The sequence below is a fragment of the Eulemur rufifrons genome, chromosome 16 (assembly GCF_041146395.1).
Source record: "Eulemur rufifrons isolate Redbay chromosome 16, OSU_ERuf_1, whole genome shotgun sequence".
NCBI classification, from domain to species: domain Eukaryota; kingdom Metazoa; phylum Chordata; class Mammalia; order Primates; family Lemuridae; genus Eulemur; species Eulemur rufifrons.
Window position 1 is genome coordinate 17,625,691 of NC_090998.1, and position 16,230 is coordinate 17,641,920.

The 16,230-nt window shown below is 35.9% G+C and overlaps 1 protein-coding gene across 6 annotated transcripts in view; it reads left to right on the plus strand.

Moving 5' to 3' along the window:
• Positions 1-16,230, plus strand: part of PIK3C2G (phosphatidylinositol-4-phosphate 3-kinase catalytic subunit type 2 gamma) — a 372,544-nt gene that overhangs the window by 315,092 nt on the left and 41,222 nt on the right. For all 6 annotated transcript variants that reach the window (XM_069491534.1, XM_069491537.1, XM_069491533.1 and 3 more), the window contains one exon: positions 15,259-15,334. In XM_069491534.1, the coding sequence (XP_069347635.1) occupies positions 15,259-15,334 (76 nt within the window). The remainder of the gene's footprint in view (positions 1-15,258; positions 15,335-16,230) is intronic.

Consider the following 16,230-nt stretch of genomic DNA (forward strand, 5'->3'; position numbering starts at 1 on the left):
ATTTTCACTAACATTCATGTGTCTCTTCTATCTCTAACAATGACTTTTGTCTCAAAAATCTTTCTTATATAATACTAATATTGCCAAACCAGCTTTATTTTGACTAGTGTTTGCATAATACAACATTTTTCATCATTTTACTTTCATCATTTGATATTTTTTAATCTTAATTGTCACTTTATAAGAAATACACAAATGAAATTCTTCTATATCTGGTAACACACTCTTCATCTTTTAATTGGATGGCTTAATTGTTTGCATTTGTTACTGTCATTGATATGTGTGTGTGTATGCTCAAGTCTATCATCTCCTAAGTGCTTTCTTTTTGGCCCATCTGATATATTTGATTTTTCTCTCCTTTCTTCCATTCTCGTTTAACATTTATTTTTTATTCATTTTGTCCTGTGTAGCCTGAGAAGTTATACACTCTTTTGTTGTTAGGAATTACTATAGAGATTAAAGCATGTATCTTTGACTAATTTAAGTCTGATATAAATTAGTATTTTTATCCATTCCCCTATGATACAAAGTACTGAACACTTTGTTTATCCCTGTATGTCTTATACGCCATACTAATAATGTACATCTCTATCTGTTTCTATAAACATAAGTAGTCATTATTCCTATTTCAATACATTGACATTTGGTTTAGTCCTTCATCCTTGAGGGATATTTTTTTCTGACTATAGTATTTGAGTAGCAATGATTTCATTTAAAAACTTTACAGCTATCATTTCATTGTCTTTTAGTTTTCATCAATTCCATTTAGAAGTCATCTGTCCTAATTGTTCTGTGAAAGTACTTTTTCTTTATCTTTTACCTGATTTTAAGAGTTTTCATTTGCTTTTGATTTTCTGCACTTTTACTACAATGTGCTCAGATGTAATATTGTTTCTACTCTTCATGGAGCTTTAGGCCTTCTTGAATTTGTGCTGTGATGTCTTTCATCAGTTTTGGAAAGTTTTCAGTCATCATGACTTCAAATATTGCTTATACTTTTTCTTCTCTTCTCTTTTTTTCTGGGACTATAATGAAATACATGTTAAGCCTTCTCAACATACCCTTTATGCCTCATAATCATACTCCTGTATATATTATCCTTTGTCTCTCCATGTCCCACTCTGAGTAGTTTCTTCTGACGTATCTTCTGGGTTATTAATTTTCTTTATCTGTGTTTAATATATTATTAAACCCATTCTTTGAGCTCTTAAATTCAAATATTATATTTTTCAGTTTTAGATTATCCATTTTTATTTGAGCTCCCAGTTTCTGCTAAAAATCTTTCTTTGCAAATAGTAAGCATAGTTATTTTTAAACCTTACTTAAAACTCCAATATTGGGACAGACTGAACACATGATTCTAATGTTTAATGTTTCTGCTGGTTTTCTGTCATGTAGTCTTGTTCACTGGTGAGTCAAGTTATTTTCTTTTTTATTATGGCCAGATATTATGCTACAATATCCTTTGTAGAAATCATTTGAGACCTAGGTTATTATTACCTTAGTGTAGAGAAGAATTGTAAAATCTGGGTACATTAACAATCTAGAATTGCTGAAATTCAATTGCAGTAATTCAGATTATTTAATAGGCCCTTGTGAGGGCCTATTTCTGGCTCATCCACATTCCTCAGATATGGCCATTTCAAGTCCAAACCCAAAGAGAGACAGATTCACCAAAAGCCTACTTGGCAGCTCTGGGTTCAATTTCCTTTCCTCTTATCTCTGCAAGGTGGTCAAAAGTTCCGTTCGACCTCTCCTCCTCTCAACTCTTCCAACCTGTATGAGTGAACACCCATGACAGAGAATCAGTGCCAAATCTCAGACTCAGATTTCTGAATCTATGTCTTCCCCTCAGATCCTAGCCTGATAATCTTTACTATCTTCTTGGCTTTCTGATACCTTCAAGCAAAGTTTAAATATCTAATGTCTAGCTGTTCCAATTATTTTCAGCAGAATATTTGAATTAAATGACCTAGTCTACTGTCACTAAAAATGGGAGTCTCGAACTGCAACCATCACTCAAGCTACCTCTGAGCTTTCAGAGGCATCTGCCATTTTGCCTTCCTGTCTCTATCCTATGCTCTAGTACAACCCTTCTCTCATAGGTTACTGTGAGGTAGGATCTAAGTCTGCAGTCACTTCCCATCTGAAAAGCATTTAAGGATTCCTTGTTGGGCTGTGTTATACCACCCACCAGGGGTTTTGCGAGTAGCATAGAAAATTGAAGAGAAATGCCAGACCCCGATTCTGTCCCCTCTCTCATAGGATTCAAAAAGGGGGTCTAAAGATTAAACACACACACACATTCCATACATGCACAGAGCTGGTACAATTTTTTTTTGAATGCTTAAAGGAGCTCCAATTTTCTTTATTTACTAAGTGCTCCTATCACCATCTTCCATGAAAGGTTCCTGCAAGACAGATGCTACATTTCAGAACAGGCACCAAGCTAATGGAATCCTCTAGAGTTCTTAGACAGACACAGGACCCTTTACTGACTTATCTAGGACATCATTCCTAAGTGTAAAGTGTACAAGGCCTCTTGGGTTTTTTGTCTTTTGATGCAAGAGCAGAGAACACTTATAGAGTATTTTTAGCTAATCCACATATCTTGAATAACTTTAAAGCTACCAATGAGAGCCCCATTTCTAATATTAATCCTACTAGTCAACAAGCCATCATTTTTAGAAATGAAAACTCATCTCTGACATTCAGTATGCTAGTTAATAAAATGCCCATTGTCAATTGAGTTATGAGTGAATGACAGAAGAACATGTATGAACTGCCTCTAGGATGGGCTTCATGATTAGAATACTGAGAACCCTCTCTTCCTTCCTCCCCCATCCCACTGCCCCCGACTGTGCATCCTTGATTAGGACATTAACAGACCCTTCCTGGACTCTGCAGTCTTTATTAAATGCCAGCAGCACTTGGGTTATACCTTGACTTAAAAAATATATATATACATACACATATAATATCATGCTGTACATGCAGACATATTTCAAAGTAAATTACAGGCATTGTAACAATAAGACAACTAACCCCATAACTAGAACTTACTGAAAGGACAAAGAGCTCTATTTTTCTCAGCTGTCAGTTTAACCACCTTTCCTCTCCACTGGATCTTAGGAGAGACTTTAGATGAGATTATTTCTCCAGTCATAGTATGAATTTCTTTAATTAAATTCCATATAATAGATTGAATCAGTACATATCAAGAAAACTTACTGAAATTAAAAAATATAATATACATATATTCAATATCGCCTCCTAACTGTAAAGTACACTTACTGATTCAGTATGTTGGCTTTTTGCTGTGCCTCCTAGTTGGATAATATAGTGGTTTGATGATACATAGACCCAATTAAAGAAGAAAATTCCACAATTCAGGTGTTAAGTGTCCTAAGCACTACTAGAGAAAACCTGAGTTGTCAATAATGACTGTATCGGATCGCACATAGCATGGAGCAAGTGGTGAAAGTTTTATATACCCTTGACCAGTTACTAAGACAAATGGTTCTCAAATTACGCTTCCTGTACTGTGCTGGGAACCTCATCTTGAAACTCATAAGAATATAAATTAATAGCCCCATCCCAGATCTACCAAATCAGAAACTCTGGGGCTGGAATCCAGCAATCTGTGTTTTAACAAGCCCTCCAGAAGATTTTGATGCACACTAATGTTTGAGAACTATTTCAGACTATAAAAATATTTCCACTTACTTTTCAGTTTGGACATGTTCAGTCATTTGGCCTCTAATACAGCAGATACTCAAGTGTCCTACTACATTATCGATTCTTAACAAATATGGACTTAAGAACATTGTACTGCAATATTATCTTGAGGCTGGTACACTCTCAGCGGGAGATGCTGCTTTGTATCAAAGGACAAGTGCCTGAGCACTTAAGGAGGTATACTTAACTCAGTTCTAAGTGAGTTAGAGGAGGCATCCTAGAGGGTCTGGCATTCAAGTTGATATTAAAGGGCAAGTAGCAACTGTAAATAGAATCGAGAAAACTCCTGCTGGACAAAGGGAGCTGCAAAAACAAAACATCATGGTTACATGCTTTCTCCTATTTGGAAATTTAAAGAACTCAATGACTATATTCTTTTCTATTTTTGCCTCATGCATAGCACAATTACTAACTCTTATCAATGTTTACTAAATACTTTTTAATGAATAAATGAATGATGACAGAATCATTAGCATGTATTAGCCTATGATAAGATTTATGTTGCTATCTGAAACCCAAGGTATTGAAAGGTTGCATCTGAGAAGTGTTTAGCAGTGGTCTCTAGACTCGTTTATTCTTATATCTTATTAAGTTTTTTTTAAATAGCTCATGCTTCCAAAATATATAATTTATTTATATATGTTTGGTATATCAACTACTATACAAATAGTGGTAAAAATTTATAACTTGTAGGAAAATAGAAAAAATTTTGGATGACACTACAAAATAAATATTAATAGTAATTTTAATAATTTCCCTCATTCCAATGTATAATCCCATTTGAAATTTGTGACAGAGACCTCTGGCTTAGAAGAGAATGATCTTGGGAGTCCTGCTCATTGCCAACTCAGGGACAGGCTCCACTGGCTGCCTAGTGCCAAACTAGGAACACTGTCTAGCCCTGAGCAGAAAGGACAAGTGGTAATAGTGCACCCAGTCATGCTTGTGCCCTCAAAAAAGATCACTCAGCTCTTGCAAATCACAATTGCAATGTGTCTGTTATGAGCAAAGACAAAAAAATTAACAGTATGTGCTCACCATAGAAATAGTATAGTGTGATAGAGAAACTTAGGGCATAATAATGTCAGTAGTTGGAGGAAACAAAGACGTAATTGTTGAAAAGAGTGTCAGATATTAGGAAAGCTAAACAATAGGAAAGCAAGATATTGTACTTGCATTCTCAATGTAAATTGTGCAACATTTTTTATGATATTTGGTCTTCTGTCTCAATCTATGGGTAATGGCAAATGAATTATGACAGAGGCTTCTGCCCTACAAAGGATCAAGACAACTTCATTCTTTCCACTGGACTCCAAGTGATTTCTGCATGTTAAAGAAGAACATAGAATGTTGACATCTTAATGTCCCTCACTGACTCTGACATTCTCTGAAGGTCATATCTTTTCACTTACACCGTAGTCAAGGGCTGTGGATATGGCAGTTATCTGTAAAAAAAAAAAAAAAAAAAAAAAGTGCTGAAGGTATTGTGGAGAGATTGTCATCTTTACATGCTGAGGGCTCTCTTATCGATAATACTAAAACTGTTTGACGCCAGTACTTATCCAGTAACTTGAAATTGTCAGGCTTTGGCCTATGTAGGCTTGAACAAGTAAGTGCAAAGTACAGAAGCTTCTGATTTCTGGGTCTGGTGAGAAGAGGGTGAATGTTGGGATCTGCCTTCCTTCGGCAGCAGGGTTCCAATAGGAAACTCCTACATGTGTGAGCTGAGAGAGCTCAGGATGCGTTAAGATAGAAGTGTTAGCAGGGGGCTGTCATGAGGGGAGAAGGCAAAGGAGCCAGGCACACAGAGATAAGGAAGACTTGCAAAGGAGCAGTTTAGCACAATGAGGCTTAATGAATATTGCTGCCCGTCACATGCATTGCTACATAGGGACATATGAACAAAACCACCAAACACATAGTTTGCAGTTTATATCACAACCACATTTGCAAATGTACTAAATTAAAGTACTACTGTGGAGGCCTCGAGGAGAGATGTTTTTATTTTGTTTTGTGTTGCTTTTACTCTCTATTGGTCAGTATTAAGGGAAAGAAAGGCTGAAGAAATTTCAGGCGCCACCTTGTCTTTAACTCGGATTGAATTCAAGTCTAGGGTTACAGTGGAAAAAAAAAAAAACAAAGGGAGAAGAAAAAGGAAAAGGCATTTATATCATCAAACATGAAATACTACTGTGAAATCACAGATCCTAAAAATACTTCAAGGGAGAATATTTCAGCCATCTTCTGACACCGGAGTTTCAAGGAGGGAAATCCCATCTTGTCCCATAATAGTCTCACACTAAAGGGAGCTGAGATTATAGATGTACTTTCCCCTCAAAGTATCACCCTGATAATTAGCTCAGTTGACTTTGCAGTGATTATTTAGGGTATAATACCTTCCTGAGATGTATAACCTACCTCTCATTTATTAGTTGCCCTTTCTATACTACAAAATAAGTAAAGTAGTACTGTATGAATAGACTCCAAATAAACAAAAATTAAATGTGAGCACTGGAGAGCACTGGCATACTAGCTGCCACTTTCAAAACTAATGTCTCAGTCATTCAACAAATGTTTAGTGATTGCTTACGTTGTATACTCTCTGGCTGGGGGCGCCAAAATAGTACCTAGTGATCAATTGTTTCAGAGCAAACTGGGGAGAGGGGGTGAGAAAGTATGTTCAAGGCCAGGCGTGGTGGCTCACGCATGTAATCCTAGCACTGTGGGAGGCCGAGGCGGGAGGATTGCTTGAGGTCAGGAGTTCAAGACTAGCCTGAGCAGGAGCGAGATCCCCTCTCTACTAAAAATAGAAACAAAAAATTAGCCAGGCATGGTGGCTCGCACCTGCAGTCCCAGCTACTTGGGAGGCTGAGGCTGGAGGATCACTTGAGCTCGGGAGTTTGAGGTTGCTGTGAGCTAGGCTGACGCCATGGCACTCACTCTAGCCTGGGCAACAGAGTGAGACTCGTCTCATAAATAAATAAATAACATAACATAAAAGAATAAAAACAAACTGTGTTCAAAGGCCACATCCTGAGCCATTTCCACTCCTGCTTGCCCCTCTTGGCCTCCCTTGGCTAAAGCCAGCAGCTGAAGTTTGAGGGCTGTTTTTACCTTCCAACTGGCAGGGATGAGTACGTGTCTTAGCAAGAGCAAACATTTTCTGCTGATGATATTCAAATGCAAAGCTGTCCTGTTGGTTTGGGATGAATTAAAAGTAATTATAAAATGTTAGATTCTAAGAAGAAAGTAGAGCTTAATTTAGTCATCACTTAGGTGGCAGCGTACGTCTTTCTTTGCTGCCAACTGGATATTGTCTCTGAAAATGCTTTGAAGTGTGCCAGGTAGCTGTGGCCAGCACCTACTCTTTATTGCTTAGCTAACTATGCCTAATATTTAGTGTCTGTACCGTAGATTTGGGATCTTCAAAAATCACTTGGCACCTGATTATTTAATCTCATACTACTTTCACATCTTACCTTCTTGCATACATTTTGAGTCTTGAGGACAAAGAACAGTTTATATTCCTCCATACTCTGATTAACACCCTGCATGGACTAAGCATATAGGAGACTGGGAAATACTTGTTGGATTAAATCAATTGAATGGTACCCACGTTTTTTTATGATGTATACATAGTTTTATGAATAAAGTGTTTACTCAATTATTATTGCAGTTGTTAAATAAATGCATGATTTCTTTGCTTTAAAAAAAACAGATGCTGGTTCTAAAGGTAGAAGGGAATTTGTAGATATCCATGTTGTTTTTCTCAACAGATGCTCAGCCAGGTTTGGGAGACTCTATTCTAGAAAGCAGAAAGCTGAATCAGATGTGATTGCTGCCATAAAGAGACTCATAGTCTTTGTCTGTTTTCTTTGTATGTTGATATGCAACAGTGGCCTCACGAAGACTTTTGTAACTTCGCATGTTTGGTTTTTCTTTCCCTTATTCCATGGAATTTTACAGGCCTTGAGACAATACTCAGTACATGAGTCAAATTGTGGTAGAACAATAGTGATGTTATCAGACGTAAATCAGCATTAATAAGCTGTGTGGCCTAACGACTCAGGTTCTCTGTGATGTATAATGCAGTCAATTTTTAATTTTCTTCGGATGGGTTAGTCATGAAAGCTTTATGCATCTCCAGATGTTTGTGGGCACTCTCTGAACCAGTTTGTTTATATCATTTCAGGAAATGAAAAATAATTTTAAGATTAAACAAAGCATTATTGGCCTAAAAATCACATAAATAATTCCAAAGTAAATCATGTTATTTTGCGATTTTTAAAGTTTTGTATTATTATTGCAGCCCTGTTTCCTCATGTGTATTAACAGAGTTATCTACATAAACATTGCAATCATAAAGTCTTGCACCATAAATATTTTTATTATTTTACATGATACAAACTGTTTTTATACATTTACAAGTTTTTTTTCCTCTTCCTAATAAAACAAAAGATCTAAAGTGAATCTATACTATTTGTGTCGAATGTTTCTGTAATAAGATAATCTTCATCTCTGAGTATAGAAAAATCCTTCTAAAAATATTTTTCTTCTTTCATAGTTGCTTGTCATATGGCAGTATAGAAAAAGCAGCGATAATCCTATTATGCCTATATGCTAAAACCCACATTCTGTTTTTAGTTACATGGTATATTTATTTATAACTATTTAAAAATTTTATATCACTGTACATAAGTTTTTAAAGGTTTTAAATTTTTACTGAGCACTTACTATGTGTAACACTCTAGATTAAGAGCTTTAAATTGGTTGTAGAGAAGAAATCAGAGAGATTAAAATGATGCAGGACACACTTTATTCTTAATGATTTACAATATGGTGATAAATATAGACATGACATGAACAATTTATAGCAGTGAGTGGAAAAGAGGAGAATAGGAAGTAGAAAATGCAGCTTGAATATAAAATTGGATAAGCTTAACTTGCTAAAATCAAATATTAATATTATATGAGCTCTTCTAGGGTCATTCTTTATTGTAAGCAGTCTTGCTCTTTGTCAAGGGAATGAGATAAAGAGGCTCCTTTGAAGTCCAGAATCAGTTAAGTTAGATGGGCTAGAGGTCTGTGAGGGTTTGGTCTAAAGATATAAGAGCAGCCCAAGTGGAGGAATGCCTGTGAATCTCTGAGATCTCTCCAGCTCTCTCTCTTTCTCTCTCTCTCTCTCACTGTTGCTAATAGAAAATGGATGCAAATGAAGACCACAATTATACACTATCCCAGTAGCTCTTCTAATGAGGTTGATCAGTTTAGACATCCTTGTCCCATATCCACCTGGCTTTTGTTTGTTTAACTTCACTTCCTCGAAACTAATATAAACTTTTTTCTTTCAGTGTTTTTAGTTTCATTCACGCAAATGATAGTGGTGCTAACAAGACTCCTTTTGCTTCTTTAAATTTTGCTCTGTTTTGGTGGAATTGTGTGATAAACTAAATAAGATCTTCATAAAGAGTAATAAGACATGTAATAAAAGTTATAGCAAACGATAGCAGCACCTAAACAAATGTGCACCCATATTTGAATTTTGCTGAGATATGCAAACAGCTGTTGTTTTCAAAATTTTTAAGGGCATATTCATTGTGATTTTAGCTCTTCCCAGTATTGTTGCTCATTACTGAAAGTCCCTTAAAATAAGGAATGATCTCACTTAAGGTTTAAGCAATGTTATTTTTTTAAAGCAGAAATCAAATGTCAAAATAAATCCAATGGATAAATCCTATCTTAATAGTGAACATATGTTTTCTGTTCCCTGCTTGCTAAACCCAGATGTTAATTACGACATTTGTCACTACATTGCTCTTTTCTTAGTTGGAGCTAGCTGAGATTACATTGCAGGCAGGATAAATGTCATATGTGTACCATCAGTAAAACCAAGATTACTTTACACAGTCTGGTAAAATGCTGATGACATTTTCGAACTGGAATTATAGAAGATGCTTTAGAAGTTCACTGTTCTTCATGGTATCATTCTTCCATGTAGCTCTAATATGAATATAGTGGGTTGAACTACATTAAAGACTGGACATTCTGACAAGCTGCTTTATGAAAAAGACAATAAAATACAATTACTGTTCAACTTTGATTTAAAACTCTTATGGGAATTCATTTTTAAATTCATATTTTTACATCACTTCATGGTATTTGAGAGAGAGGGAGAGATTTAGCTTACTGTTTTAACTCACTAAAACTAAATCTTGCAGCCAATTCTAGATGTTGGCTGGCCAGTTAATAAATGGGAACACTTAATGTGCTATTTTAAAAAAATTTATCTCAGTATTATATTACATTACTTGTGGTCTTTGAAAGTACTTTAACTCTCTGTAGTCTTTGATAACAAGAATATGTTCATATGATGTAGGAAAAACACTCAGTTTCTAAGTAACTTTAAATTGATCAACTCTCTCAAAAAATCAATCATATTAAATTGCAAATGACTTAATATAATTGACAAACAAAATATTAATAAGAATTCTGGACTTAATAAAATATAAACTTACGCAGATTTTAATTTAAAATTGTTCAATTGGCTTTCAAATTTGTTCTTTATTGACTGCATTTTTTAATTTAAAAGACATTGTTAGACACTAAAAATCCCATATCAGTTAGGTAAACATCTACTCTAGCAAAGAAAAAATTTATATAACCTCATAGATCATTTCATATAGTCTAATTCGTTTACCTGAGTCATTGATATCAAAGACCAGTAACTTTAGATTTTCCAAGACAAATTCTAACTATTCCTTTATTTATTCACCAAATATACAATGTTCTACATAGAAGGAATGTTCCAAATATTTAACGACTGTTGGGGCACAAGTACCACCAGTCAGGATGCTTGTCAGTCGCTAATGCACCTTTATGTACATACGAGCTTGCATTACCTGAACATTTGCTGTGATAGGGAAATGGTGGGAGAAGCCATGCAGATTGGGGCAGTCGGGAGTTTGAATCTAAACACACTATGTTTGAGTTGCCTATAAGACTTCCCAACCTGTCCAGTGGAAAGTTGGATATGTCTATTTGGAATTCATGGGGAAAGTTAGGCTGGACATATTCATATTGGGGTTGTTGGCCACTAATTAATTACCAAAGCCACGAGACAGGAGGAGATTACTTAGCGTGAGAATGTGAATATAAAAGAGAAGTAGTCTAAAGACTAGACCAGGCAGGACATCAATTTTAAAGTTTGAGGGAATAGGGGAGAATCAACAAAGGAGACTGAGAAGGAGCAATCAGTTGGACACCAGAAGAATGTAGTGACTGGAATTCAAGAGAAAAAGTATTTCAAAGAAGGAATGATTAGCTGTGCCAAATGTTACTGATGGTCAAAAATTGAGAATTGACCGCTGGATTTAGCAAAATGGATATCACTGGTGAATTTAAGAAGAACAATTTGATGGGAATGTTCGGAACAAAAACCTGATTAGAATGGGTTCAAGAGAGAATGTGAAGAGAAGAATTTGAGATAGAAAGTACAAAACAATTCTTACAGGAGCTTTGCTTAAAAGATGAATGAGGGAAAATAGTGTGTGAAGAAATATAGGTCAAGAATTTGGTTTATTGAGATAAATTATAGCATATTTGTGTGCTGATAAAAAGAAGCAAAAATTCATGATGCAAGAGAGAAATGGGAACTCCACCAGAGACCAGAGTGATGACCTTGAGTAGAGAGGAGGGCATGAGATCTAACATCCAAATCAGCCTCAAATTAAAACACAGTCCATTCATGTAACAGAGGAGAGGGCAGAAGTGAGCTACGATGATAGATGTGTTGGTGGAAGCTTATGGAAATTCTTTTCTGTTTCTATTTTTTTCCATCAACAAGAAGACCAGCCAGGGACAGAGTGAAAGAAGGGAAGAGGGTGTTGGACTTTGGAGAAGTGAGGATAAGGAATGAAATAGTCCTATTGGTGAGTGGAAAAGTAAATGGACTAATTTGGACTAATGAAATTGTTTTTAATTGCCAGAAAATCCTGAAGACCTGCTTGAGAGTAGTAGGCATGAGGTTATAGTGAGATCAGTGAGCATTCTTGGGTGCTTTCCTCCAGCAACATACAGCAGGCCTGTTACAGGTGCAGAGTTGGCAAAAAATAGGTTTTTTCACAAAATGGGTTTTTTCAAAAAGTGAACAGTAAAATGAAGGCGGAGAGGTCAAAGGAGTTAAAAAAAAAAAAAAACAGTATGCCGGGGAGTTAATATAAATATGGACCATGGAATCCAAATTTACAGAGGGACATGAAAATATAACAGGGGTTAGGACCAGTGAAATGATCTTTGTGCCATCAGATTTTTTGAGTCGCATAACTGGAGGAAGTGAGCTGGAAAGGAGCGAGGTGGGGGTTGGAGACTGGGAGCCTAGAAATCAAGACAATGGAAAGGCTTTGAGCACTAGTCAAGACAAGATCAAGGAAACAGAAGTGAGTGCAGAGTAGGATGTGGGACAAGATCATTGGAGGAGAGGAGCTCAAGAACAATGAATCTAGGATACGGAAGGAGGATTTGTGTGAATATTAAAATAAGTGTGGATTATGACAAGAGTACTATTAGAGAAAGCAATCTGGAGATCCAGTAGACAAGTGCAGCAATAAGGGGTAGAGGGCAGTGTCATCAGGAGACGTGACATCCAAAGCAGAGCATTTTTACAAAGGAAGAAAAGTGTAGGTTAGAAGAGCAAGGAAATGCAAGGGGGATACCTACCTCACCTTTCTCTCCCTCTGGGACTAGGGTTCTGAAGGGAATGGCAGGGAGCACAACTATCATTCCAGAGACTTAACAGGGATGCGGAATAGATGCTCAGGGAATACATGTGGAGCATATAAGGGATTTTGCTGATGACATTCTCAGGGCGTATTGCTAGCCTTTCTTTTGCAATGTTGCATTGTCATCCTTTCTTCAAACAAATATGATCATGATGCTTTTCTGCTTAAAATTCATGCCCAGGTCACACTAGCTTTAAGCTCACATAGAAGAGTAGCATGTGGTAGGACCCCCATAAAGCTGCCTCCCACCTGTCCCCCATCTGCAGTCTTCACTTCTATAGGCCATTTGCAGTGGTCACATAAGGGAGCCTGGGCTTACTGACCACACTGTACCAGTCTTTTGTTTGTATTGATTCCAATTAGTCCACCCCTTATTCTCTCTGGTGTTCGGTTTTCGCATTTCGAGAATGAAGTAGTTAAATTCGAGTTTTTACCTGGGAAACTATAACCATTTGAGGAATTAAGCAGAAAAGCAGCATTGTTCATAATGTGAGACTCTATTAGATATTTAGAGATATTTAGGATAAGTGACCTTACTTGCTAGTTGTACCCTCCAGTCATTGAGACAACCAAAAGTATGACCACATACTTTCCAAACACCTTATGTCCTAGGATTGCTGGATACAATGCAGACCACCCAGTTAATTTGAATTTTCAATCAACAACAATTTTTTTTTAGTAAAAGTATGTCTCAAATATTGCACGGGCATCCTGTTTTTATTTACTACATCTGACAACCCTTTTATATGGGAAGCCCTGCTGCATATGGTTGTACATCATAGTCAATGTAAAAATGACATTCCTAGAGTTGTGCAGTATACAACATACACAACTAAATGCTGTGATACTGCTTGGAGGTCAATAGAAACCCAGTTGAGAACACTGGTGTAGGTTATTAGTGAGAGCAATTATAGCACTAACATTTCTATAAATCTCCAGACTAGTGATGCAATGTGCTGAAAAGCTGTGGGTTGCATACATACAAGTAAAGTCAAGACTAAGAAAATTTAATAATTGACTATTTTAAGATACAGCAGTATTAATTTTTGTACGCTTTTTATCTCTTTTATTGATTTATCCCTTCATCTCAATGATCATATTTATCCTCAAGAAAGAAAACCGTCTCGTTACAATAAGAAATTAGTATTTACTTACCTACACCCAGAATTATAAATGAGAACTTGAAGCATATGGCAGTGTAAACACAAGGGAATAATCAGCTAGTGGTGACATTTCAGATACTAATTGGAAAGATATCTTTCCTACTATTGAAGTTTAATAACCGTTAGGTAGTGAGGTCAAAATGTTGCCAAAGACGAATAATTGACTAGTTGTCAAAAGGCCAAAGAAGGTCAAATTTACTTCAACAGATTCTGTACAGTCTGAGGTTGGATTTTAAGCTTTCAAAAAAAAAAAAAAAAACTCGAGTTGGTCAACTCCCTGAATGTGGATCCATTTTGTAAGAGTAAATTCCTATTAAACAAGTTCACAAGAGATCAATATGTAGAGATGAAAATTGGTAATTGACAATGATGCATAAACTACTACTTAGATAAGAACATTTGCATTAGACACCAATGTATTCTATATCTGAAGGCAGATCTAAGTTTGTTTCTTTTAACAAGTATTTATTGAACAGAAACCCTGGATTAGGCATGAGCAAATAAGACTGTAGATTTCAAAGCAGGAAGTTTAGGAGTTTCCATCTACCTTTTATTTTCTCTAAAGTGTAGTTTCCATCTGCCTTTTATTTTCTCTGAAATGTAGACAAAGTCAGTGGCAGAGAAGGAGTCAGAGTTGGAAGTTAAAGTTTCCTGGGGAAGATACGAAAGAGCCATTGCACAGAATGAGAGAGAAGGCTGGCCATGGAGACTGTCAGGCAGCTTTGACAGCTACTATAGCATCAGCCCATGATAGGTAGTCAGAGTAAATAATCAATTATTCAGTGGTGCCCTTTAGATAGCAATGTAAAGTCTTATGGGGAAGGCTATTTTGGTCGTATAATGGCTTACAACAGAATGTGCACCAATTTCACTAAGGAAAAGCTATTCTCAGATTCACCAGATATTCATTTGAAGTTCAATGTCGATTCATATGGTTAATGTTGATTTGTTTATGATTGTCCCTATTTAAAAGAGAAGCACACTCTCTTTTCTGTACATATTTAAATTATACATAACTAGAATTTCTGTTAAAGCATTGAATATAATCTATTTCCTCCACTACGGTGTGTTCTAAAGAGAGAGACAATCTTTTGCATTTTTCTGTCTCCAAATATCTCCTAACATTTCTCAAAGCTGTAGGTGAAGTCAATACTCAGTGAGCTTTCCTAAAAATTGGACATTGAAGAGTAATGGTTACTCGCTAAGTGAGCATCTGTGCCCTATTGAGAGTAATTTTTCTCAGAAAGCCTTCTCCAAGGATACACCTTTTTTAGAAAATGGAGATGTGAAATTCATGCTTATTTGTAAAACTTAAGAATGGTGAGCTCCAAGAGCAGAACACACTTGAACCTCTTAAAGAAATGAAAAGTAATCAGACCTTCAATCTCACGAAAGATTAGTTTAACTTATAGTAAAATGATAGTATTGACTAAACAACTTGCTAATATATTTTCCTCTATTTATGGAATCTATAACAGGTGTCTATTTAAACTAACATATGGCAATGTTTTTATGTAATAGTGAATAGGAATAATAAATAGAAGAAATGAAGAAATATTATATTTTGACTTGTTTTTCAGAGTGAATCTGTACTTAGTTTTTTCCTCTCTGAGCCTGTACAACAAACAATTGAAGAATCAACACTTGTGTACCTAGGTAAGTAAATTCATCATTGTACTATGTGTAGTGGTTGAGTTTCAATATAATTGTGAAAAAAATATCACACTTATAAATTTTTTCAATATTTGAATTAAAATCTCTTTTTAAGACTAAGGTTTTCATAGTCTTTCCTAACCATTCCTAAAATTTTTAACCCCTTAGAATATGTTCAAGTTAAATTAAACCCAGATGTGTTTGTCCGGTTATAATAACTGCATGGCATACTGTTAACCCATTTTAATTAATTGTGCTTTGGAATAGAATTGCACGCCAGAGACAGAGTTCCTGTTTTCCCCCTTAGATAAGTCTTGTAGTTTACTTCATATCTTAAGAAGCAACAAAAATAAATATAAGGCAATAATAATGGTTATGAATTATCTAGCAGTTTCACTCTTTTATCTTTTAAAGTTCAATAATACTCCACTTCCCTCATGAAGTCTTACCAAGATGCCAAATAACCCAGCACAGTTATCTACCGGATTCTCTTTCAAATGTATATTAATTCTAATTAACATTTCTATCATCTCTCCTAGAGGGCAGATACTCTTTTGAATGTCCTATCAATTTTAAGCAATTGTAATATAATTTCATTGCAAAGAGTGGCCATCCAATAACTAATACTGGTTTTTATCTCAACCAAGATTTGCAAACCCATAATTTGCAGACCTCATCCTTTCCTTTAGCCACTCCTGGTCTTCACTTTATCCACCTCTGCCTTCTAGTTCTCTGTCTTTAAGATTAGGTCCACCTGCTTAACATCCCTGCTTGTATCTGACATCCTAGTTACTACCTCTTAGGTGTATAGTTCTCTACAACCAGATCAGGTTATATAGCATAATTGTTTACTAGATTATATATCTATGCTGTGTCTGCCTTGCTTCTCCTGTTAGACT